A 26,393-nucleotide genomic window follows, 5' to 3' on the forward strand; every position below is an offset into this window, starting at 1 on the left:
CCTGTTTCTTACCGATTACAAATATATAAGGAATAAATGTGCAATATGAAAAAAAATTCATTTTAAAGAATTAAACAATGCAAGATAAGACAGGCTACTTTATTATGTATGTGTAGTATTTACATAACATTTACTATGTTTTTATTTTTTGTGCTTATTCCATCTTCCATATATCATTTCGCTTATTTTTAGTCTACGTTGTCGTTTTGTTGTAATATCTATAACATCATTTGTATAAAAAAAATTTTTTAATTTATTAAATACTATAATTTTCTGTATATTTGTACGTTTATGCGTTTGCATGTGTCTACGTTTATTTTTTTTATTAATTGGTTATCTTGGGAAACAGCCACCAAATTACGTCATATTCCTGCGACTGTTTACATCCGACATATGTGCGACACCATCATGGCTCTTTTTCCAGCTTTTGCCGAAGTTTCGAAAAACCAAGTTGAAGATTCGTCTAGAGGTGGTCACTGATTACTTCATGCAACACACGATTTGACACCGACTGTTCGAGTCATTTTGTCTGTATCTGAATGAAAACTTGGCACCTTGAACTCATATTATTCGCCTCGGCGTCCATCTGTTATGAAAGCTAAGTAATACAGTCCAGCTTCATCGTGCCTCAAAGTTTAATCTCATTTTATCAGAGGGGAGTTTTCGAAATTGTTTGATATGAGTTTCTTCTTTATTTTCAGTTTTACTAATCGGCATAAAATCTTAATGAATTATAAGGCTAATTTAGTACAAGATTATAAAGTTAACAGAGGGTTAACGGGGCTGTTATCAACGCGCAAGATTGACGGCTACACACGCAACGAACCTGCCAGGAAACTCTACTTTAGTTTTTTCTGTTCAGAATGATATTTACACAGCTTGCATTTCCTGCCTTAAGAGCTGTTCTCATATGCAGTCAGGCAAATCCAGGAATGTTTAAAATGAACATATATCTAATATTATTGTTATTTTCCCTTCCAGAATTAGACTGGCTAAACAATAAGAGTTTTCAGACTGGAGATGCTCTTTCCCTTCACAGTCGTTTTTTAGAGAAGTCCATCGAAAAGCCGAACAAGAGAGAGGAAAGGTATGAATTATGTTTTCTCTCCATTTAAACATGGTGGTGTCTTTCCAAGATTTTTCTACGACAGTATGTATGATGGTAAGATTTTACAGTTGGTGTTTCTGATTTTTATTCAGTGTTGGAAAGGATGTTACATCCTCTAATGAGGAAGAGAGGGGAAACGGTGATGGGCCTCCAAAGAAGAAGAAAAATAAAAGCGAAAAAAAGAGGAAAAAAAAGAAAAAGCATAAAAAGAAGAGTGGAAGGCATTCAAGCACCAGTGGATCGGACTCTGAAACCATCTATCCCAGTGATCTCAAAAGGGAGGAGGATGGGTTAAGGTGAGGAGAAACACCACTCATTTTTTTAGAAAGTAAAACCTTTCTTCGGTTTGGTGTTTATGTTTTTATGTGTGTGTGTTCATGTAGGCAAAAGTCTGCTTCATTAGGAACTTGTTTTTCCTGGTTGGATGACCTCCAGTCACCAACTGAGCATCCGTTCTGTGTGGACTGTAAACCGGACCCGGCCAACTGGACTTATAAGTCCCTGTACAGAGGAGATGTAGCTAGGTAGCACACACATTCTCACAGATATTACACAAAATGTTATCCCTCTTTTTCATAATGTATGCCTCTAACATTCCTTACTAATCAAATTATTATTAATAATATAATAAAAAAATGAAGGATGACTTGACACTTTTGTACAACATTGTAAATTAATTTAAAATGACTGTGTCTCTCTCAGATATAGGAGAAAAGGAAGCTCCACTTTGGGTCTGGACCTTCACAGGCAGGGAGTCAGCTGGGAGGAATATGAGACAAAAAAGAAGAAGAAGAAAGCCGGAGTCAGTGGAAACGCAGCTGACAGATATTTTTCCGTAGCCACTCGAAAGCTGCTGCGGGCTGAACCTCCTGTTTCTGTTTTACCTGCTATGGCAAAAGGTTGTGATGTATCCAACACAACTTCCTTCCTCCCTCTGGGTAATGTTGAACGGGACAACACGGGACACGAGTTAGGTAATGGTTTATGGATCCGACAATAAATAATACAGTGTCAACTATGCTGATTTACAAGTTATGGTTCTATTTGAGTATGCCATGTGAAAAGTAAGGTCGGTGTATTAAGATTCAGGGGAACTTAAATGTCTTATTTGTTGTTTCTTCTGATCTTAAACACTTAAATTCAGGTGACAAAGCACCAACGTCAGTAAATCCCCTTGGCGTGTATGATTCGTCCACTGCCCTCTGGCTGCAGGGTAAGGGACAGCAGGACAACCTGAACCAGAACACAGAGACAGAAGAAAAGTTTCGGTATGTGGCTGGAAAGACCGAAGAGTTTAACCGGCGACTCAGGGAGCAGCCAGCAGATACACAGCTGTGGATAAAGTTCATTCACTACCAGGTAACGGAGGCCTTGTTAAGCCTTGAGCTGAGTTGAAGAGAATACAGTTATATACATTTAAAAGATCTCCATAAAACCTGAAATATATAGGGCTGAATTTTCATGAAAAAAGCTCTTTCTATCTATTTCAAAATAAACCAAAAGCTGCTTGGACAGTTAAGTTTTGTACTCGGCTGTGAGATGTTTGCAAAGTACTGCAGTTTGTAGTCATACTGTAAAGCAGCATGGATTTTGAAGCTTTAAATGTTTTAGCTTGATAATACCTGTAGATGATAAAACCAGGACACAAAAGTATATTTTCATGATTTTCTACAGTTCCTGAACTTCATCCTTTTCTCTAGGATGAGCTGAGTGCAGCTGCATTTGGAGGTGATGAAGAGCAGCAAGGTAGTGACTTAGCGGAGCACCGTAAGTCCTCTTACAGGGCAGTGCTGGAGAAAAAGCTGAGCATTGCAGACAGAGCTGTGGAAACCAACCCCACCTGCATCGCACTGCAGCTCGAGAGGCTCCAGATCTGCCAGGAGCTCTGGGAACCCTCCACTTTAGCTAAAGAATGGAAGAAACTGGTGAGCTTTCTGGTTTTGTTCACCTTTTTAAATGTTTGCTGCTATTTTGGAAGCTGCCTACATTTGTGGACAATAATCAACAGCTTTAGACAAATTATTCTAACTCTAGAGATGTAACAATACTCAGGTATCCAATCTGGATCAGGGAAAGAAAATTGCTAATTGGAGCTTTATTTGCTATACTTAGGTTTTCCTCCACCCAAACAGCGCCCCCTTGTGGAAGCAATATCTGCTTTTTACGCAGAGCTACTTCAGCAGCTTCACAGTGACAAAAGTCAACTCTGCATACGGAAAGTGTCTGAGCACACTCAGTGCTGTAAGAGATGGCAGCATGGTGTCCCACCCAGCTTTGCCTGGAATTGAGGAAGATATGCTGGGTAAGAATTAATGACTATCTGAGACTATATATAGTTTTTATTTAATTTCCTGCACTGTTTGGTTATATGACCTTTTTAGAAAGTGATTCAGAGGAGCATGTAAACCTTTGTCCCCAAATGTGTTTGTCTTCTTATTTTCTGTCCAGATATCTTCACCCAGCAGTGTCATTTCCTGCGTCAGTCTGGTCACTCTGAGAAGGCGATTTCTCTGTTTCAGGCCATGATCGATTTTACTTACTTCAAACCTGACAGTGTGAAAAACCTTTCCACAAAGCAGCAGGTACACACAAAAGAACAGTAAGAACAACAATCCCACATTAGCTGTTTGCGGCTATAGAGAAAGCCTACTTGAATTTGTATTCAATTCTCTGTATTAGTGGGATAATCTCATGGAAAACTAATGTGTTTTTCCATAAACACAAGCTTTTCCAGACTTTAAATAGATTTTGCACATAAGTAAGGAGGTTCAACAATGTCTTAAGCTGACAAAGCAATGGCCTATTAACCTCTGATTGCACGCATGTTCAAACTATTTGGATACATCACCGCTTTGTCGAGATCTGCGAGAAGACCCTGCCTCAGATGAAAGTAAAATAGGATGTTCAGTAACAACACAGAAACCAATATCATAATATTGAACTGCGGCAACACCAGTGTACCTGTTTACAGTACACTGGTTTTCTCTTCTGCTCTCGGTGGGGTCAGATGCTTTTCCACTCTCTCCTTGATCCTCCCCCATTTTTTGCCCTGCTTCAGCATTTTGTCTATGTTTTTCTCAGAGCCTCTGTTCGCATATCCTCCTAATTTGTTCATTATGGATTTGGTCAGCTGGTCTCTCAACGCAATCGATCAAATTTTCTCGACGGGAAGACAGGGTACAGGGGAACCCTCTTGTCCAGATGGGACGTTCTTCTCCAGATACGCAATGGATTCCTGGTAGCAGTGGAAGATTGTGTGCCTGACAACAATGTCAGTCGAGGACGTGGAAGATTTGTACATAATTGGATTTCTGATAACAGGATTTCTGCTTTTTGGAGTTGGCGGTTACCTGGCTTATCGAAAGATTTGTAAAACATCGGCAGCTGTTCAAAGCACTCCAAAGCTGCCTGAGATGTTTAAAGAGATCTTTAGAGCTCTCAGCACTCAGACTGATATGTTAAAAGAGCAGAATCGCAAGCTGGACGCGATCCTTGAACAGAATCGCAGGCTGGCTACGTTTCCCGGACTCAAAGGTGATATGATTTAATCTTGGAGAAAGTTGTTTGCTCAGGATCTACTGAAAGTACCAGAAATTTGGCTATTCGGGTTTGAAATTGAGAATGCCAGTAAGACTTTGAAGGCAGGTGGAAAATTACAACCGGCCTGAACCAAAACATTTATTGTTTATCTAATTCAGGCGCCCCGATATGGCCTTCACAGGCTTCTTATCAAAACATTTCTCCTGGATGTTCTGTAAATACGACGCTCTGCCCCAGCAACCCCCCTCATCTGTGCACTGAACTGTATGGCCGTTTGATAAAACGTCCGTCTCTTTTTCAAGGACAATGGCACCTTTGTCAGTGTTGACAGTCTAATTCTTTGCACACATGATCATACTTAAATATTGGCACCCTGACAAGTCCACCATGCCCCTGCAAAATCTTTGCTTATGTGTTGCTTTTCCATGCTCCTTATTCTTACCTAAATGTGGATTTCATTTCTTCATTTCTTCTCCTTTTCATAGATTTTTAGATTTACCAGTGAAAGGAAAATAATACTAGTTTCTTAAAAAATTTGAACAAAAGCTGTTTTACACCAGTGACTCAGCTTCCTTAGTTAGAACCTAGTTAAATTTCAATGGATGCAAATGACTGTTATTATTAGACTACAACTGCATTATACCAGCGAACCCAAGGATTATTCTCTCTTAGCACAAGATGCTTTCCCCTACATAGAGGACTTAATGATATAATTACTTCTTTAGAAAGATTGGTTTAGAACCAGCTCAGTAAAACCCAAAGGATTATTAATGTTATCTGTATCATTGTAATGTTGGCCAGAGATTTTTAGATTTCTCAGAAGGATTGTAGCATCATTTGATTTGTTTTTCTGTGTCTGTATCTGTGTTTATTTTCTTTGTGATTGTATTGTAATTGTATGTACAGCGCTTTGAGTGTCTCGTTACTGAAAAGCGCTATATAAATAAACTTACCTTACCTACCTTACCTTACAGTAAAGCCAGTTTACATCATCATAGATGGAAACGGTGCCAGCCAACAAAGCCCCTGTTTCAAAATTGACACCTTCAAGCTCAACTGAGTTTTGCAGCTCCCCAGACAGACAAGCTAAATGCCTTCTGAAGAAACCATTTAGGCTCAGATGAGATAAGACTGTGCTATGTGGCCATATTGCCTAGATGTGTAGAGGCTTTCAAACCTAAGAACACAATACAACTGTCAACCATGGCAATGGTAGTATCATGCTGTGGGCTGTTTTGCTGCCAGTGGTGCTACTGTATTGCAGTAACTGAACAGAATAATAAAGAAGGAGGATTACCTCCAAATTCTTCACCTTCACCTCACATCCACAGCTAGATAGTTGACACTTGTAGGCAGGTGGGTGTTCCAACAGGACAATGATCCCAAACACACTTAAAAATGGTTCTGCAATGGATAATGCAGGCTATCATTAGGCTTCTGAAACAGCCTTTGAAAAACCCTGATCTCAGCCCTATTGACAATCTGTGCACCTGCTAAAAAGCAAAGTCTGTGCCTGAATTTTAGCCAATTTAAACTTAACCAATTCTGCCTTTTGATGGCTACTAATATTGTGTGGCTGTGGTGCAACTTTCTAAGGGCCATTTAATCAAATGTTAGTGGTACTGTATGGATTAGTGATGGTCCACAATGAATTATCTAGATTGTATTATGACATCTGATTGAAGGTGATCTGTATACTAAAATTTGCAAGTGAACATGTGGAATCTGAACTATCCTTTCAGTTAGTAGTATTCCTGAATGCTTTATGCACTTGGAGAATATTTTTTTAAAAAGCAAAACGTGACAGAAAATGTTATGTTATGTTCCTGTTTGTTCAGGCTGATTTCTTTGAGACATTCTGGGACAGCGGAGAGGCGAGAGTTGGGGAGGTAGGGGCCAGGGGCTGGAAGGCCTGGATGACCCAACAAGAGCGAGGAGGATGGGTTCAACCCCCTGCAGGTAAAATTCTCTTACAGGTACATCCTAGCAAACTGGAAAATGCGTTCCAATGAGGCTCTTTTGACAGATTAAAAGTGTATTTTGAAAATAACAATCTTTAAGCAGGTATTAAACATACTTTTCATTAAGCCCACATTTCTGCATTACATTTTTTTATTGGTCTAATGTAATATTTTAATGATAAATGTTGTTTCATCAGCTGTAAGTGGAAAATTATGATAATTAACAGAACAAAGGCTTGAAAACATCATTCTATGAGTAATAAATACGTATAATGTGTTTCACTTAGTGAATTGAGTAACGCAAATACTTTTTTTTTTTTCAATAATATTCAGTTTTTATTGAGATGCACCTGTAGACATTCTTACAGCTCTGTGATAAAGGATGATACATAGTTTGTAATATAAATTAAACAGGAATTAGTTTGGTTGAGAAATCCCTAAATGAGACATTTTAGTGTCAGCTTTCTGGTTCTCCACAAATAGAGGAAGAAGAAGAGGAGGAGGATGAGGATGAAGAGGAGGTAAAGGATAGGACCCAGCCCAGAGGAACCGTCTGGTTGGATGTGGAGTCGTCCCGTGAAGCATCTCACTGGCTGCCCTGGAGACCTGACAAAGCAAAAGGCCAGTCAGAAGAGGACTGTGAGGACCCCGACAGACAGGTGCTGCTTTCTATTTATCTGGTGATGTTTGAAGTTTGTTCTTCAACAGGTTTTAACATATTTGCTTCATGTCTTCATTCTTTCTCCATGTCCAGGTGCTGTTTGATGACATCGGTCCATCCCTTATTTGTCTGTCTTCAGCAGAACTCCAGCTTCGGTTCCTTCTCAGTGTCCTGTCCTTTCTGGGTTTTCCTGTAGACTTTTTGCTCTCTGCTGCCCCCTATCAGCCTAGCTTGCTCCTGGAGAACCTCTCTCTGCTCACTCAAGGTAATAATAAAATAACTGGATATTTTCTAAATATTTTCAAGGTATTTGAAAGCCAATAAATGGGTGTAAGGTTAGATTAGAGGTGTTCGTGGTCACCTACAATTATTGTAAGGACCTTAACAGATCTGTTTCCATCCTGTGTCGCAGGTACTGAGCTCCATCGTCCTCTGACTTCCTTCAACCTCCCTGTTTTAGAGACAGGGATTAACTCTGTAGGTCACATGACCAGTCTCCAAGGAACAAGGAAGTGGTCGGGGCTTGGAAAGCAGGGCGAGAAATTTCTCACCAACGTGTTCAGTATGCTTCAGCCTGTCCTTGCTGCCCCTCATCGAGCCGTTCTGTCACTCAGCTGGATATTGTATGAGAAGCTCAAGGTAGATACACAGCAGTGCAGAGAGAACAAACCACCTCTCAACCACCACATATCTTTGTTTTCTTCCCAAGCTGTTTTAAGTTATCATTATAGGGGCCAAAATCAATAGTTCATCCCTTTTAGATTTCTTTCAACTTTTGCTGCTTTATTATCTTCAGGAATTTATTTTAAAGTTATTTGAACAAAAAATATAAACAAATAGGGGTTTTTTTTTCGTTATTTTTAGGTTTTGCACATTCTGCGCAGCAGCAACAAAAAGTGCCTTCGCTCCCAGGGAAAGAGCAGCAAGCGAGTTGCCAAAAGACTTCTGAAAGAACCTGAAAATCGCTCTTCACTGGTGCTGTGGCGGGAGTACGCACACCTCGAGTGGATGCTGTCGAACCTGGACGAGGCTCGGAAAGTGTTCTCTACAGCGACAGCAATGGGAGGAACCAAGGGGCTGAGTAGTCCTGCTCTGTGTGAGTTGTGCCTCCTGTGGTCCCAGCTAGAGGTGGAGAATACAGCAAAGGAGCTGGGAGGAGTTACTGATGTAACAACATCACCAGCTGTTGTGGTGCTGACCAGGCTGGCAGAAGGAACGTCTTCATCTTCATCCTCACAGACCCTTTCCCCAGTGTCCATCCTGAAAGCCAGACGATCCTATGAGCAGTCTCTGAGCTCTAGCCTGTCATCTCTGGAGAAACACATCTGGAATCCTCAGCTGGACAAAAAAGGTGAATGCTCAGAAAAATGTCTTAGTTCTTTATTTTAAAATTTTAGTCATGACTTTTAGAGCTTTTAATGGACAGGCCCCCCAATACATCACCAAAATGCTGATTCCTATTTTTCTGGCCGCATTCTTCGGTCCTCAGCCCAGAACCTCCTGAAGGTCCTTAAGACCCGGTTTAAAACTCAGGGCGACCCATCCTTTTAGGTAGCAGCTACCAGGCTGTGGAACGTCCTGCCCCTGTCTCTCAGTGTGGCCGACTCTGTTGATTCCTTTAACAAGCAGCTTAAGACACTTTTATTCAGACGAGCGTTTAGTTAAATATTTTATTTATTGTTTTATTAGCTGTTCTTACTGTCCCTGTTTAATATTAAGTATTAATATTAAAGTAACAATATTAATATTTATTTTTTATGTGTTACTTGAACTTTGTGATTTTTGATCTGGGAAGGGTGCTATATAAAATAAGTTTATTATTATGCTATTATTTCCATCAAGAACACCAAACAAAATCCAGTGGATCGGTATGAAATTCTAATGATTTAACCTTGAGTACAAAAATACAGTAACACAAAAAAGTTTAACAAAAAACCGCAAGACATTTCTAATCGCTTTTTAAAACAGACAAGTATTCCTAACGCTCCTAAATTAATAACCTGTGTTGACTGTTGTGATGTTATTTATAAACTTGATTATTTGGTTTATAATTAATAGATTTGAAGAAAAATATTTTAATACAAACTGAAGCTACATTTGTTTTTTGTTTTTTTAAAGATATTTTTTCGGCACTAGTGACCTTTATTGTTGACAGTAGGTAGACAGGAAAGGGGGGAGAGAGAGGGGGGAGACATTCGGTAAATGTCGCCAGGTCCGGGACTCGAACCCGGGACAGCCGGTTCTCAGACTGTAGCCTCTGTACATGGTCGCGTGCTTAACCCCTACACCATCAGCACTGCGTCCTGAAACCGCAGCTACATTTTGCAGCAGTTTTTAGATTAACATTCTGCAGAATATTTAGCCTTTTTGCTACTAATCACGTTTTAACATAATAAATAACCTAAGTAAATCCAAGAAGTGGTTTTTAGGAGAGGAAGGAAGAAAGCTGTTCAAACCAACCTGCCTCTACATGAGAATATCATTGCCTCCCTTGTTAAACAATGTGTTAACAGTGATAAACCACGTTTTTTGACAGCTGAATTCGGTTTCACGTGTTAATCCCAGGTCTGATTCTTGCCAAGCCTGTAGAATCAAGAAATCACTTAAAATGAACCTCTGTGACAGCATCAAGTAGGCCTAAAAAGCAATTAACTATGTCCTGAAAAGAAGAGAACTAAAGTCATTGACATCTGTTCCCCAAGAGGTCACAAAATAGCTAACAACGTTGCTGCTTGAGGGCTTAGATAACTTGCCATTACAGATGAATCATATATCCTATTCTCTGCTAGAAGATCCTGAAGGAGAATGCCCTGACATCTCACCTTAAACTCAAGCACACTTGAGTGATTCAGCCGGACAATTATCTGAGGAAAACCAAGCAAGTCCTCCTCTGAATGGCTCAAATTTGTGAAAACGTAGCCTTGTCAAAGTCCAAACTTTAATACAGAGTAGATACTGTGGGATTCTCTAAGCAAGCCGTTCATATATAAGACCTAATATGGCACAACATATTAGGTCTATGGAGGATTTACTTGTACATTCACATACTCTGGTTATCTTTTGTCTGTTAAAATATGTTTGATGAACTAAAACATTTAAGTTTGACAAAAAAAGCTAAAAATAGAATACATAAGTAACCTTTTTACTGCACTGGAGATCAGATTGGTTATTTTTTGACATATTAGTAACTTGTAAAAAATAAAGACTGAGTCATGTAATTTTGTTTAGAAGTTTAACTGCTTTGATACTTCTTGCTTGTTGCAGCGGACCAAGATGACCCCGAGGAAGAGAAGCTGAGGTTAAGAGGCCTGGTTGGCTGCTATGCTCTGTTTCAGTATCTAACAGTGAGCATCCAAGCTGCTAATACTGTCTACAGTGAGGCCAGAGAGAGGATGGAGGAACTGTACCGCTCATTAACACCTGAAAGGCAGCTCAACCGCGATGAAGCGACCAGCCTGCCGAGTCGTACTGTGCACAGGCATCACGTCAGCTGGTTGGCCTCAGACTGTCAGGCAATAGCAGTGCAACAGGCGGCACTGCTGAGATACAACAATAATGTCGGTGTGTGTCCTTTGCCAACACTGAGACAGATGCTTACCTCTGCCCTCTCAGCCTGGCCCACCAGTGCCCCCCTGTGGAGTGTATACATTCAGGTCTGCTCCTGGAAAAAAAACATCCTCCTTCACAGGTTACAATTAAACCAGTGGTCAGAAATAATGAGTAACTGTGTGTTTTAGGTGGAAAACCGTTACCATAGCGCTGGCCGGGCACGCCGTTTTTTCCACACTGTAACCAGAGATAACAGCAGCCTGGTACCCCGTCTGTTTGCTATTGTTGCTGAACAGCACAGAAGGCAGCTGGTGGATGCAGCTCAGAGGTAAGACTGAAACTCATGATTTCAAGTATCATCCTATAACAGAAAGAAAAGTACACCTTTCTCCTGTTTTGGAATTTTTATTCACACATGGAAAATATTTAGGACAGTTGACAGTCTTCCCAGGAGTGGACATCCTAGAAATACGTACCTGAATTTCAGAGCTTGCAGTGCTTAGAGAAATTACTAAATAAAAAGCAATCGCATGTCAGACCCTACTGGCCTCAGTTAGAAGGTCAAATGTTAACAAGACAAGCAAAAAAGACAGAATAAACTGTGCTTGTTTGGGGGAGGACATCTCTCTGAAAAGAATATGGCAGCATAACCTAGGTTTGTAAACTGATTGAAAAACAAGATTTCTAGAATATTGTCCTTTTGGACAGATGAGACCAAATTAGAGATGTTTGGTCATAATGCACAGCAAAATGTTTGGAGGAAATCAAACACAGTATATCAACACAAATATCTCATATCAAGTGTTTAGCTTGCTGGTGGAAGAGGGAAGATATGAGCTTGTTTTCTGACAAAAGGTTGAAGTGCCTTACAGTAATTGAGTCGGCCATGAACTCATCCATGTACCAAAGTACATGAGTCAAATGTGAGGCCATCTGTCAACAGCAAAATTTTGCCCCAAATTTGGTCATGAAATATGATAATGGCCCTAAAGAAACAGTAAAAATCTACAGCAGAATACCTAGAAAAGAAAACGGTCAATGCATTACAGTGACCCAGTCAATGTCCACACCTCCACCATATTAAAATGCTGTGTTGACCAATTAAGAGGGCTATGCAGAAACACAGATCTCCAAACCTCGATGAACTGAAACAATGTTACAAAGGAGGTTTAGCCAAAAGCCAGCTAAAGCTTGGCACAAACTCTTCATACCAACTCTCAGGTACGGTGGTGGAGGAATGGTGATTTGGTTGATCAGACCAAATAATTTTCTGGCTTCCTCCCACAGTCCAAAGACATGCCTGTTAGGTTAATTGGTCACTCTAAATTGCCCTTAGGGGTATGAATGAGTGTGTGCATGGTTGTTTGTGTGTTGCCCTGTGATGGACTGGCGACCTGTCCAGGGTGTACCCCGCTTCTCGCCCATAGACTGCTGGAGATAGGCACCAGCTCCCCCGCGACCCACTATGGAATAAGCGGTAGAAAATGACTGACTGACCAAATAATTTTCTTATTATGACCTGAGGCATAAAACCCAATAATGTAAAGTAGGTGTGGATTCTTTTTACAATAACTGTATAAATAAAAACTGTCTTTTTATTCAAACGTAATAATAGATTTATTCCAAATTTTTATTTATGTAATTTGTAGGTCTTGTCGCTTGGATGATGCCCTGCCCATACTGCCAGAAAATGGCCTCAGCAACCGAATCCGAGCACTGTTCGAGGGCGCTGCATCAACAGAAATGGGTGCTCATTGCCCTTTACTGTGGAGGATGTACATCCATTTCCTGGCAAGATAATAATTACCTTACAAATTATCCAAAGATATAATTTATACCTATCAAGAACAGCTGTGCACCTAATCATCTTAACTACCACCTATATTAGATTAATTGCCTGTTTTTCTTTTTTTATCTCATGTTTATGTTAAAGGACACTTTTTGTGCTTCTGTAAATTTCTAGGTGTCAGAGGGGAAGGTAGATAAAGCCAGGGGGATCTTTTACAAGGCCTTGCAGAACATTCCCTGGGCAAAGGTAAAATTTAAGATTAAATGTTAACAAAATTTCACTCATGTATTTGAATTCATATTCTCTGTGTGCTAACCCTTGGTATGTATTAATTAGGGTTTGTATATGGATGCGGTGCAGTTGTTCCCAGAGCACCTGCAGGAGTTTGTGGATCTGATGACGGAGAAGGAACTTCGACTAAGACTGCCTCTAGAAGAGCTGGATATCCTGCTAGAAGACTAAAAACACTCTTGAGATACAAAGTTTTGATGTTGAACTGTGAAGTGGGAGAGATCCACAGATGAAAAAGGAGATATTGATATTTGTTTTGTTTACGTGTTTTAGCACCTAATTTGATCAATAATAAATATATATATATATATAAATAATATTTTCTGGAATGTTTTTTTTGGTGTTTAGTATTAAAATACAGGTTAACGCAAAGTTACAGTGTACCCCAGAAAACCCCCCACCCCACCCCCAGTAATAAATGTAGTTAATAAATTTTTTACATTTTAAATATTTCGTTTTAAGTGGAAAAAAAAAACAACTAAGTTTTAGTTTTCCTCGAGTGTTTTACATAGAAGCAAAGGTCCTGTTTTTATTTTCGATCTGTGGCTCACCACCTTATTGGGCAACTCACCTGTACATTACCTGCGAGTCATCACCTGTTCTTTTTTCTACTACGCTGCAGCGGTGGGACGTCGCCCTTATTGTCGCGTCGTGATTTTGACGCATTGCAGATCCTCCCGAGCCAATCACTGGCCTCTTTACATTGGTAGAGTATGCGGGTTCGACCTATCCAATCAGAGCACGTCTTTCAAAAGGAAAGCAAAAGCCTCCTCAGCGCTGCGAGTATGAACGCTTAAAACCGTATCCTTCCGCCTGAATAAAAGTCGGTGTAACAAAATAGTACGCCACTCTCGAGTCGCAGTGCGAGCCAGGTGGGCAAATAAGCGCCTGAAATATTTTTTCTCTCAAAACTCCAGTGTCGTTATACCAATCAGCAACTAAGAATGTTTTGTTTCGATGACGTAGTGTTTTATTAGGGTGAATGTGACAAAAAATGCCTAAAGTTACAACAGTACAGATGTATTCACGCAGGTTTAGAATCACACAAAAAGCAAAGCAGTACACGTATTTCAAAAGCAGACCACCCAACAAACAATATACCACTTATATGCAAGTCAAAATGAATTGTCTTTATAATAGTGCAGACATTTTTAAAACCTACGGTGATCTGAAAAACTAGGAACACCACATGATTAAACAGCTTGCAGAGCCACTTTTAGGTTTGGTGGCGTCAAATTTGACTCTACAATACTCTATGAGTTCAAATTTGTCTGCAAGGTGTCCAGATCCACCAGGTACAAAACAATCCCAAAATATCAGCCCTCTACCACTGTGCTTGACAGTTGGCATGAGGTGTTTGAGTTAATTTGCTGTTTGGTTTTCTCAGAGCATGGTGCTGTGCATTATGACCAAACATCTCAGCTTTGGTGTACTCTGTCCAATGGCCATTGGCCTAGAAATCTTCCTTCGGATGCAATTTTGCAAATCTAAGTTGTGTTGCCATATTTTTTTTAATAAAGAGGCTTTCTCCTAGCAAGCCTTTTTTTTTTTTCAAAGTTACCTGTCATGAAATTTAACATGATAAAGGTTAATGGATAATGGTTAAGTTCTTTGTTTTTTTTTGTTGTTTCTCTGAGTATTGTTCAGTCTGATCTTGAGGTGAATTAGATAGGATGTCTCCACCTGGGAAAACTGGCAACTGTATTGAATGTTTTCCACCTAAGAATAATCATTCTCACTGTACAATAATGGACTTCAAAATTGTTTGAAATGCCTCATAAGTCTTCCCACACTGATGACCAGCAATAATTGTTCTATGTCATGTGTTACCAAATTGTTATGGGCTTTGCAAAAAGGCTTCGTGGCTAACTGTATTTGTAGTGATGTCATTTATCTAAATAATACATTATAAAAGGTCAGGACATTTAAAACAAATATTGTGTGTATATGTCCAGACTTGGAAGATAAAGGTTAACCAAAATGTCTAATTCATCTGAAAACGGGAATATGGTTTTATTGTAGATCAGGCTGTGTTGAAGAAGACTTGAAACCAGTGATTTGGATGACAATTGGATAGGAAAAAAAATAATTTTCTTGTGGGTGTTTTTCCCTTCTATTTTCATGTTGTTTTTTTTAGAGCACATTGATAACTAACTTAAATTTTACAGAGCCCTAAGAAGAATCTCATTTGGGACACCAATTACAGTTTACATAATGTATGTATTTATTAAATTCATAGCATAAATAAATTAAAGACACAAGATTATTTGTCTGCTGTCACTACTGGCTCAGTAGTCAGGAAAGAGGAACCAATTATCATTTATCTAGTGCTAATGTTCAGATACCCTGTCCATAAAATGTAACTACAGCACAGACACAATCATTAGGATTGTTAACATGTCTATCAAACTATGAATATTTTCCTCTTTGTGATTCCAGTTCGTACAATTTCAGTTGTTTTCAGTGCTACATTAATTTATTTAAATTTTCAGAAATCTTTTAAAAATCGTTCTTTTTGATGTAAGAACAAATTTGAAATTTTGGGATCTATATGTTGTTTAAGAGCTCAAGCTCAATGTCTAATTTATTTGTATAGCATATTTAGCTCCCTGCTGTCTCATATGACTATATATACAGTACAAAAAAAGAACTACACAACAGTCATTTTTGATAAACAAAGCAAGGGTATGGTGTATTATGATGTGGGGTAATGATACAGGAGGGCCTAATGCACTTAAAAATAGATTGTATTATGAAGAACTATTGTCTCATGGTGTCAACCAGAAAGTTAAAGCTTGGGGAGCAAATAGGTCTTAAATATCAGTCCTGTAGAAAATTGTAGGTAGAGCTGAAAAGATGTGTGCAAGCAAGGCGACCTACAAACCTGACCTAGTTACATCAGTTCTGTCAGAAGGAATGGGCCAAAATTCCAGCAATTGTAAGACGCTTGTGGAAGGATACTCAAAATGTTTGACCCAAGGTGTACAGTTTAAAGGCAAGGCTAAAAATAATACTAAAAGGCAAGTAAACTTGTGACTTTAAAAGAAAGTAAATAAAGTTATCCAAAATACTCTGCAAGAAAAGATTATGCCTCTTTTTTTTTTTTTACCGTTTATTTGTCGCAGTCTATAGCTTTATGTATAAAAGCGCCCCAGAAGATAAGTACATTAAATTCCTCCATAGTGCGGAGGAATACAGTGAACAGCAGAGCGGTGATCCGCCTCGTCTCCCCGCCTTCAGCTAGCAGCAGCAGCAACGCTCAGTGGCATCCGTCCATTTCTTCTCTCCTGAACCGCCGGCAGGCTATTAGCTCAAACTCCTACAAACATGGTGAGTATCTAACCAAATGTCAATTCTTAATGTGTACGACTTGAAAGCAAAATGTTTTGCGGTGACTTCGAGCTCCCTTGTCGGTCCCGGAGGATCGTTGCTAAAGCAGAAAAAAAAAAAACCCCGGTGCCTCCTTGCTTCGCACACGGGGCGAGCCGTACCGACTCGGGTGGATCGACTTGAACCGTTGACGCTGCGGGTTACAATAAAAGCCTCTCGCTGTGAAAGTACCGCACAATGGTTGTGTTTAAAATGCTACCCTCTCTCGTAGGCGGTGGCGTTTCTGTTAGCATCACAGCTATCCCCTCACCCCGGCCAATGAATGAGTTTCCGGCATTTGACAGCCGCCTTGTCGGTTAACGTCAACTGTTGGAGTGGGTTGCCTCAGTAATGCTGAAAATGCTGTTAATCTCCATATTCATGGTAAATGCGAGAGCTGATTGTGTAAATCAGGTTGGGTGGATGCTGTTCTGTTTCATAAAGTCATATTTTTGCAAGCTATTATACCAGTTGCCAAATTCAAGCATGTCCCATAATCGTTTGACGTTAATTGGACACCAATAATCCATAGACACACAGTGAAAAGGAGTCGTCTTGCCTCTATCACAGGATTTGACATGTATGTAAAAAAAAAAAAAAATAGATTGTAATCTTGGGAGCGGGTGAAAGGGTGCATGTAAAGGTGGAGATATGTATGCTCCGGAGACGAGAGAAATGACAGTGAGAATCCATATGATTGAATGGCAGACAGCTGGAATAGTGAAGTTAAAGTTGTATATGTTTAAGTACCATAGGTCAGTCACAGTTCTTGCAGTAATGGCGCCCTGTGCTTGTCCCTGTTTCTGCCGCCCACCACACATTTATTGATCTAAATAGATTGACCAGTGCTTTTCAGCTGGTCTCAACCCGAGGTGGTCCCAGTTCCTAAAAAGCATTAAGATTGACACTTTTTACAAATAGAAAATCTGTTTTATTAATCCCAGATTGTTTTAAATGATCTCTGATCAGTGAAGTATAATCAAGCCAGCTTAAAAAAACCACACTATTACAGCATTTACTGAATATTTAAAAGTAAAAGAATCAGATTATGATGTTGCTTTTATTTAAAACAGTGAAGCAATAGTCAGTTTTTAGTTATTTCAATACAAAATGTCATTATAGAACCTTTTTTTGGGGGGGGGGGGGGTGTTTCTGAAATCTTAGCTTTTTAAAACTATAATACACCCTGACACGGGTAACTGACCCAAGCCTAGAGCTGATTGCGTGGTTGCTTACCTGTGCCAGCATCTGTCGTCCTGAGCAAGCATGTAGGGACAGTGGAGAGGAAACGTTCCCTTTTAATGGGAGGGAACCACCAACACAAACCAAGCTCAGGTTGATCAGCCATCTGCAATGACCCACTGGAGGCTCAGAGGACAAAGAGGGACAGACAGAAGCAGAGGGCAAATTGAAATGACTGTTGGGGTTGATGTGTAACAGTTTATTACCAGCTGCAGGAGTGGAAAGGAAGGTTTACAAGCTGGCAGTGAGCGAAGGTTAGCCCATGAAAAAAAAATCAGGCCACAATATACATATTTTCTAGTTTTTAAGCATCAGCTGTTAGATAACCAGAAAGAGGTTGTGCAGCACAGGGTCGCTGTGACTCAAACAGCTACAGGTACGCCCCAAAGGATGGTCAGTGGGGCCCCAGTCTCTGTGTGAAGCTAGAATGATGACAAGCCTTCAATCAGCTGGAGTTTAGTAAGCATTGAGTCCCACCCAGAAAGGGTCCGATAGCAAGTAGCCCAGACCTTATGATCTGTGCAGGGGAGTTTTTCTGCTTTGGATGCTCTTGGCCAGAAAAAAACAGATCTGTGAACAAGAATGCACGTGACTCATCTTTAATATCTCCTCCAACAGGTCTCTAAAGCCACAGGAGAAAGAAGCAGCTGCACAAATCAGATTCCAGGTTAAAGAAAATAAAAAAGATTGGGGGAAAAATAGACACTGGCCAAATCGAATGATGAAAATCATTGTGTCCTTATTTTTAAAATCCAATCATCAGCCATGGAAAAACAGATATAGTAAAATCTAGCAGTGAGGCCTGTTATTTTGTACGGTTTGGAAATGCAGCACCAACAACAAAAAAAAACAGAGCTGACAGTATTCGAATTGTCATTGGTATTAACCAAAATGGACAGAGTTAGAAATGTATATCCCAGAGAGAGAGGTAGATGGCCATGGCTCAGATGGCTTGGACATGTGCAGAAGAGGGCTGATAGATGGACAAGGAACGCTGAACATGGAGCTTTAAATGAGAAGGGAAAAGAGGAAGACCATAAAGAATAGACAGAAATATTGGGAGATGGAGGAAGGGAAGGGAGTGAAGGAAAATATTTTTTTGGTCACAGTCCTTGCCATTTAGGGAAAGAGAACTGGAAATGCTGGTTGCCACTCCTCACAAAAAAGTTGCATTTTGACAAAATCAGCTCCTGTCAGCACATTTTGGTCTGAGGCAAGTTTGCATCAACCTCATAAGAGGAATGTGTGCAGTAGGATAAAGGTTGTCCTTCACTGAACAGAACAAGCAATGAGGCCTGTCAGTTAGTAACCTGATCTTAATTATCTGAGATCCCTATCACTTTACAAATACCTCTAGCTGTTTTCATCTGCCTGTAATAAATAGTGGATGAAATGGACAGGTACCAGGTCATCGTTTTATTCTTGCTTGTTGTCATCATGGTGTTGCATAACATTACAGACAATTGACTGGATTTCTTTGGTTGACATTTTTTCTCAAATATAATCCTTTATTGTTTTTGTGATTTATTTATAATATTTTTTGCTCTTAATTTTGGGTCATCCAAAGCAAAGCTCACTTTATGTACTTTATATACACTGCTGGTCAAAACTCCCTTTTTCATTTAATGGTTTTCTTTATGTTTATGACTATATATATCGTATGCAGATTCTCACTGAAGGCATCAAAACTGTGGATGAACATATATGCACAGATGTAGCAAACAAAGATTTACATTCCTTAAAGTAGCCGCGGTTTGCCGTGATGACTGAAATATTAACCTTTGGGCGTGTCTCAATGAACCTTCGGGAAGTTCTTACAAGACTCTTTGGAAAACTATTTCAGGTGACCTCATGGAGAAAATGCTAAGAGAACAAAGCAGGCATCAAAGCAAAGGGCGGCTATTTTGTAATAATCTAAAATATAAAAATGTTTAGAGTTATTTCACACTTTTTGTTTACTACATAATTCCATCTGTGTTCATTCATAGTTTTGTTGCCTTTGGTGAGAATCTACACTATAAATGGTCATGAAAATAAACAGACCCATTAAGTGAGAAAGTTTATCTAAAACTCATGATGGGTAGTGTACTCTGACAGTATTTTTAACCAATCTCTGGATATTTTAACCTTAAACTGCTAATGTCAGATTGATCTCCTTTTCAGTTTTATGAGTAAATGTTTTTACAACAAATGGGATGCAGTTGTACACCAGATGAATACAGTGAGTCATCTCCCCAGTGTTCATCATTTTTTTCTAATGTAAAATTGCCTTAAACAAATATCAAGTCACAAAGAAAGAAAATGTGTTTTTTAAAGTCGTCTGTACATACTCCCTTCTCAGCTTGTACCATCTGCTCTAACAGGAACATGATCTCTTTTGCCAGACATCTCTCCATCTTAAGTCATTTGGACTGGATTTTAGAAGCCTTACCAGTTTGTTAACCATCACTAGGCTGAGCACTTACTACTATTTCTTACTACTTCATAGAAGAAACAATCACTTCATCATTTCCCACCTGTCTTATAAGCAAACAGACTGGTTTCGTTGCATTGCCCTGTGTGTATGAAACAAGGAGGTGTAAATCAGTGTTTATTCTGGTTTGTTTCGTAGAGACAAGGTCATAAACGGATGACAAGACTGTTACCCAGCAATAAATGGCAGGAAGACGTAAAGAATTAGCTCGCTGTTCTGGGAGGATCACAACTGCTTGCCAACACGACAATTATAACTCCCTGCCCTAACTTTACAATTTCTTTGAGTTGAATCAAAATGAAAGGAAGGAAATATCCTTGAAATTAGGCTGCAAAATGCAGTGCAAATACATTTTCATTAGAATTTGTTGTGTGTAATTATCAATATCACAAAGGACTGTCGAATCTATTTGTTGGCTATTTTATTCCAGTTCTGACATATTCACACTTTCTATGTCAGTAAGTGAAGTCTACAGCAGTAGATGTTCAGAGTATTGGAAGCTTTCAAGAAGAACATGCGGATATATTGCATCGAAATATCACAATATTAACTGCTAATATTAACACTTCATGACTTTTTCATGTTATGTAGCCAGACAAGTTGGTGGAGTACATAAATGTGGAAAATCTTGTAACTCTTGTAACGTTGTTTTTGTTAGGTTTCATTTGATCTTATGTGTTACAGTCGTTAGAAACTAGAATTGGCAGATCTCAGAATGGAAACAATCCTGATCCCATTTCATAATACATCCTCCTGCAGCTCGACTCATGCAGATTTTCCAGTTTATAAACGCTGGGCTGCTTAACAACATATCTCCTGCTATTTATTAGTAATTACTTGAAGTAATACTGTGGTCTGGTCATTTGTTAACACATTTCATAGTGATTTGATTAAATTGTCATAGTTCCAGTCAATTTAATCAGTGTCAGCTGCTGTTTTACTCTAAACTGGTCTTTATTTCTGACAGATGGTTTAATTTAACAGTTGTTTTTACAGCCCTGTGATCAACTGTTTTTATTTAAAAAAAAACAACTTGGTCAGAAATCTCTCAGGAGGGAAAGTATAACTTGTTAAATATTTGTACCTGTTGAAGCCAGTAAATGTTTTAAAATAAGGCTAGGTTTCTAAGTTGTCTAATTTATGTGAAACCAGCTTCAACTCTGTTCTGAGAGTCAGCAAAGGTTTGTGTGTAAATCAAACATTCAGTGACTGTGGGTGAAAGTCCTGTTAAGAAGTGACCCTTTATGCAGTACAGGAGGTTGGCTGACCAGTTAACTGATCCTCCCCAGGAGCTGCAACTGTAGCTGAGAGCTGACAGGCTGCAGATTAGCACATACATGCAGACATAAAAAAAGTCTTGTGACCCCTTCTGGTGTGGACACTTTTATTCTCACACACCTAAAACCAATTTCCTGTCATGTTTGACTGACCTCCTCCAGCCTGGCCTCCTGGACTCTGCTCACACGATCTCATAAAACACATTTCAACTGTAGACTCGTGCAGAAGGTGGACACTTCATCAGCATCCTTACTTTACGGCTCAGCCTAACCTGTAAAGCATTTGCACAGTGAAATGGAAGGGCAGGCGGTAGGGATCAACACAGTGCCACCAACGTGGAGTCAGATGCATTGAGGGAAGGACAGCGTCTGGTCTCATACGCCCACACCTGGAAAATGATTGGCACTTAAATTTGAGAGGCAGAAAGATGGACAAGTTACCAGGACAGCGTCAACAGAAGGGCCAGCTGCTACACCAACTTGTCATCTAGAGCATGGAAGACAGGTACCACCTGTCAGGTCAGTTCGATCTGCTGGGATTGTGAAACCTCTGTCATCTGCCAGCTTCTGGGAGAAATGAAAGACGAGTCTGGCAATTTTCCAGCCACCTTCTCACCATTCAGACACCCATCTAACATATCCAGGAGGATTGAAAACATCCAGCTACTTAAATCAATATTTGGCTTTTCTTTATTCATACAATTATGTGACTATTGGAATAACAAGACATGCTGCTTTTCTGGTACTTCTCATTCTAGTTTTTTTTTTCTTTTTTAAATCAGGAGCGAATGATAAATGTCTGGCCAATATTTTTACCATCCACCTATTGCTTCCTCTGTAACACGGGATATTTGCCCATCTTGCCATTGTTCCCTCATTATGCTGCCCCAGGAAGTGGCAATGTATTCAGCAGAGGATGAGCTGGTAAGCCTCTCTGCGGTCTATGACCTCTTAGATGAACAGCAGCAATACTACAAGGAGCTCATCCAACAGCAGGAGAGGAACTACAGAGCCTTCCTACAAATGTTGATGGACACTTCATCCAGCCGTATGGACAGCCTGGTCCGTGAAATGCATGACCTGAGGAACAATCTGCAGAGAACCAAAGCAGAGCTGACAGAGGTTAAAAAACAGGGCGTACAGAATAGCAAGCGGGCCGAGTGCCTGGCTGAGGGCTTGGTGGTGGTCCAGGGGGCACTGGATGGGCTCAGTATGAAAACCAGAGACGGTGTTGGAGGAACAAAAGGAAAGGTTATGGATCTAAACCAGTGCAGAGGAGGAGCAGTGTTGAGGTTAGATGGAAGAGGGGTTGGAGGCAGAGGAGCAAAAAAGCCAGAACCAAAAGCTGCAAAACTGGTGGCAGATCTCACAGATATCAACTTTGAAGACTTTAAGGTTATCAGAAACAAGAAATCTGTCCAATGGTTTGGTTAATGGGAGCTTTTCATGCTTTGTTGATGTCCATGTGTGACTGACGTCAAAAAGCCTGTTATTGTAAATCCTCATCTCTGTTTCCTTTCAGGCTGACCAACTAACAGAAGAGCAGATTGCCGGTGAGACAACACAACACAGACCCTGTTTTTCCATATTCAAGCAGGTGTTTTAGCTCATCTTTCAGTATTTTGTCCTTATTATCGTCTTCTTTTTTTGCCCAGAGTTCAAGGAGGCCTTTTCCTTGTTTGATAAAGATGGAGATGGTACCATCACAACCAAAGAGCTGGGCACCGTCATGAGGTCACTGGGTCAAAACCCAACTGAAGCTGAACTCCAGGACATGATCAATGAGGTGGATGCTGATGGTACGCTGCTGTCTTCCACTTCCAGACATTTAAAATCCTTTCACCGGTCATTCAGATTTTATTTTTACTACAGGCATTTTCATACAACCTGATGTGGCACAGAGTGTGTGCAAACACAACCAAAAAACGCTAAACTAAGCAAATAGCATGAGCATTTTAAGACTATTGACATGGCGCGACCTGTCAGTCAATCCAGCTGGCTTGTCAGCAACTGACCAATCACCAACAAATTGAATATAAAACAAAAAATGTAATTACTTTATTATTGAAATTGTTCTCAAGTAGTGCTAAATAATTTGAAAGAATAAATATTTAAGCAATTAAGATCAAACTAAAAATGCAGTCAAACAAAGGATCTTAAAATTTTATGAACACAAAGTTAATAAATATTGATAAAAATGAGACGGTTCAAATAAAAGCCAGGCTAATAGGTTTTAAACTGTGTGCAGTACATTTAACCTTTAGTATTTTAGTTACAGATGGCCATAGAAATATTGTGTATTATCAATATAGTTTTTTTCAGGTTCTTTTTATGAATGCTATTAACATTAAGTTCCCACTATAAATATTACTGATTTTTCTGACATTCTCTTAAATGCCAGTTTAAGCAATTAGATTAATGAAAGAATATGTTCACCTACTTGAAAACAATAAAACGTCATAAAAAAAATATATATAATTCCTCCCAAAGTACTCAACCTGGCCTAAGCTGTTTGCAAACTTGCAAAATAAAATAACCAAAAAATCCCCAAGAACCCATGAGGTAAAATAAAAAGAAAAAATTATAATACATGTTGGTTTGACTTGTGTCCACTCCAGGCAACGGGACCATAGACTTCCCTGAGTTCCTGACAATGATGGCACGGAAGATGAAGGACACTGACAGCGAAGAGGAGATCAGAGAGGCCTTCAGAGTCTTTGATAAGGTGGGCCTCGGTGGTTGGATGTGTGTGAGAGCTTATGTGACTGTGTGGGCATTATGATTTAACCAATGAATTTTCCTGCCTCTTTCAGGATGGTAATGGATACATCAGCGCGGCAGAGCTTCGTCACGTGATGACTAACCTGGGAGAGAAGCTGACGGATGAAGAAGTAGATGAGATGATCAGAGAAGCTGACATCGATGGAGATGGACAGGTCAATTATGAAGGTAGGTTAAAGAACACGTCGGATCCAAATGGCAACATGTAGCGTCTGCTCAGACATGAAAATGAAAACGTTGTTCTGATTTTCTTTCCACTCTCTCTTCCACAGAGTTTGTTCAGATGATGACCGCCAAATGAACTGAACTTACAAAGAATCAGTCAAATGTTTCACTTACCTCTTATTGCAAAAATCTACATTTAATCATACTGTTCTGTATAGACAATTTAAACTGAATGTTGGAATACTGAAAATCTGTCCATATAAACAAGTTCAAAAAAAGGTAAAAGTTTAAAAAAATATATAAATAATCTGCATGTACTGGCTTGTATTCCCCGCCCCCTCCGCGCTGAGCTGACCAATCAGGTCTCGGTTCGTTAAATGAGCAGCATCGTGCAGCCGGTTGGTTTGGCCGCTGCTCCTCTGCTTCCTGGTTCCATCTGCCTGATATCATGATTATTTGGGCAGGTCAACTGCCTTTTCGTCTATAAAGTCCTGTTTTACTTTCCCTTCATGCATGCAGCGTTAACATGGGTTACTGTTGATCTCAGTGACAGAAGGCTGTCGTTGGGCCTCAGTGGAGGAAGGGGTGGTTCAAAGGGATGGGAGCGAGCGAACCAATGGGACGTTTGCTTAGCTAAATAAAGTCAGTGACAGATATTTTTAAGAAAAATTAAAATGGAATAAACAACTAATTTTAGATTTTCTTTTTCTGGCATGTCTAATAATCACTTTATCCTTTGTGTGTTTACCTTTTCTTTCTTTTCTTTTTTTGAGGGTGAAATGCCCCTTTGGCAGTCTTTGTGTTATCCAATTTGGAGGGATGGGTGGGCTTTAAAGATGATTATATACAAGCACAGTTTCTGAGGCAGCGTTTGCACCAACGCTTGTACCAGTGTGAGTTTTATGTCGGATGTTTACAGACACTGAGTAAAGTAAAATCTGAGTTGTCTCGCTGCAGACGGGTGCAGGCTTTGTCTTGAAGACTGTGCCTGTATGACTCCACGTGGTCAGGGGGTTAGTTTCAGCTTAATGGGGGACAGGGTCGGCGCATTGCAGCATTTCTACCTTGTTTTTGTGTGTGAGTTTGCCTGTGTGCGTGTGGGTGCAGCGAGGCCCGACCCAGTCCAGTCCAGCTGTTCTGTTCGGTTCAGTTGATCTGCATTCCAAGATGTACAATGCTAGTCTTTACATTTTGTTTTTCCAATAAAATCTCATGAACTAAAGGCGACGGGTGTCTGTGCATTTGTAGACAAGCTGACGTGTGTTTTCTCTCTGTGGATCTGTGGGGGTGGTGCAGCTTTAAGATGACTCATCAAAGCTTCTAACTGCATGTGATGTCCTGCTGAGAGACCACCGAACATATTTTTGAAAGCCTCGATTATCAGGATCAGAAAATGCTCTCAAAGATGAGTGCTGGAAGATGATCTTAAAAGCCTATATGTTTCCATGAAGTCTGAGAAAGCTAAGTTGTTTATCAAAAACTAATAAAACAACCAAATTATTCTGCGGTTCATCTGTGTTGTGAAGAATTCTCCAGATCGGCACAAATGGCTGCTGACGAGTTGTTGCTAGGCAACAGAGGCACATGGAAATGGATGAAGGAGAAATGGGCAGCAGAAAACCGTGGGAGTATGAGGAGAAGAGGTTCGACAATTATAGAATAAGAGATACAGCATACAGAACTGCCAGAAACTAACATAATTCAAGTATAATTCAGGCCTTCATCGGTTGTATATCTGGATTCTGGAAGACATTAGATTTTTGCATGATTGGGAATCTAGGGGTAGGAGGTGTTGGATGTGTTTCCCACAGTTGCTGGCGTTATGTAACTGAAGAGTATTTTTTTAAATTTAGAATACTGCTCTCTGCTAGTGGTCCAGAGTTTACAATGTACCACATTTTATTCCTCTACAGATACAATTAAGTTTACATTTCATTTTACAACTGTCAGAAAACGAGACTGGGTCAGGTTTCTAGCATACAGCCATAGTAAAAAGAAAATTCGGCCTCTTAATTCTAGAGTTCTGCTTATAAGAACAAAATCAAGATCAAACTGTTCCTTATCAGGTTCTGAAATTATTTGATTCAAAACTCACAAAGGATTTCACATCATCATTGATGACCCAGTTAGGGTCTAGCTTTAGCAGCCAGATGGCCTAACCTTTTACTCCACAATACTTTGGTATAC

At 39.8% G+C, this 26,393-nt stretch overlaps 2 protein-coding genes and 1 long non-coding RNA gene across 3 annotated transcripts; 2 read left to right on the top strand and 1 right to left on the bottom strand.

The window, feature by feature from the left end:
* The first annotated feature begins 333 nt into the window (after window positions 1-333).
* Window positions 334-13,218, top strand: nrde2 (NRDE-2, necessary for RNA interference, domain containing). The gene is made up of 19 exons (XM_047345909.1): window positions 334-469; window positions 982-1,087; window positions 1,201-1,404; window positions 1,492-1,632; window positions 1,811-2,082; window positions 2,253-2,467; window positions 2,809-3,033; window positions 3,221-3,410; window positions 3,557-3,690; window positions 6,487-6,607; window positions 7,093-7,268; window positions 7,364-7,535; window positions 7,683-7,909; window positions 8,135-8,621; window positions 10,535-10,923; window positions 11,008-11,147; window positions 12,469-12,610; window positions 12,783-12,854; window positions 12,945-13,218. The coding sequence occupies exons 1-19, from the start codon at window positions 394-396 to the stop codon at window positions 13,068-13,070; spliced, it is 3,615 nt and encodes a 1,204-aa protein (XP_047201865.1). The 5' UTR covers window positions 334-393; the 3' UTR covers window positions 13,071-13,218.
* LOC124855818 lies at window positions 6,918-22,776 on the bottom strand. Its single transcript, XR_007035160.1, has 4 exons — window positions 17,505-22,776; window positions 11,023-11,180; window positions 10,869-10,931; window positions 6,918-7,215 (listed from the first exon to the last, which is right to left on the bottom strand). It is a non-coding gene; the product is annotated as an uncharacterized LOC124855818 (long non-coding RNA).
* calm1a (calmodulin 1a) lies at window positions 16,100-25,428 on the top strand. The gene is made up of 6 exons (XM_047345919.1): window positions 16,100-16,229; window positions 22,783-22,813; window positions 22,916-23,059; window positions 23,879-23,985; window positions 24,074-24,209; window positions 24,314-25,428. The coding sequence occupies exons 1-6, from the start codon at window positions 16,227-16,229 to the stop codon at window positions 24,340-24,342; spliced, it is 450 nt and encodes a 149-aa protein (XP_047201875.1). The 5' UTR covers window positions 16,100-16,226; the 3' UTR covers window positions 24,343-25,428.
* The last annotated feature ends 965 nt before the right edge of the window (window positions 25,429-26,393 follow it).

The sequence above is a fragment of the Girardinichthys multiradiatus genome, chromosome 19, assembly GCF_021462225.1.
Source record: "Girardinichthys multiradiatus isolate DD_20200921_A chromosome 19, DD_fGirMul_XY1, whole genome shotgun sequence".
NCBI lineage: Eukaryota > Metazoa > Chordata > Actinopteri > Cyprinodontiformes > Goodeidae > Girardinichthys > Girardinichthys multiradiatus.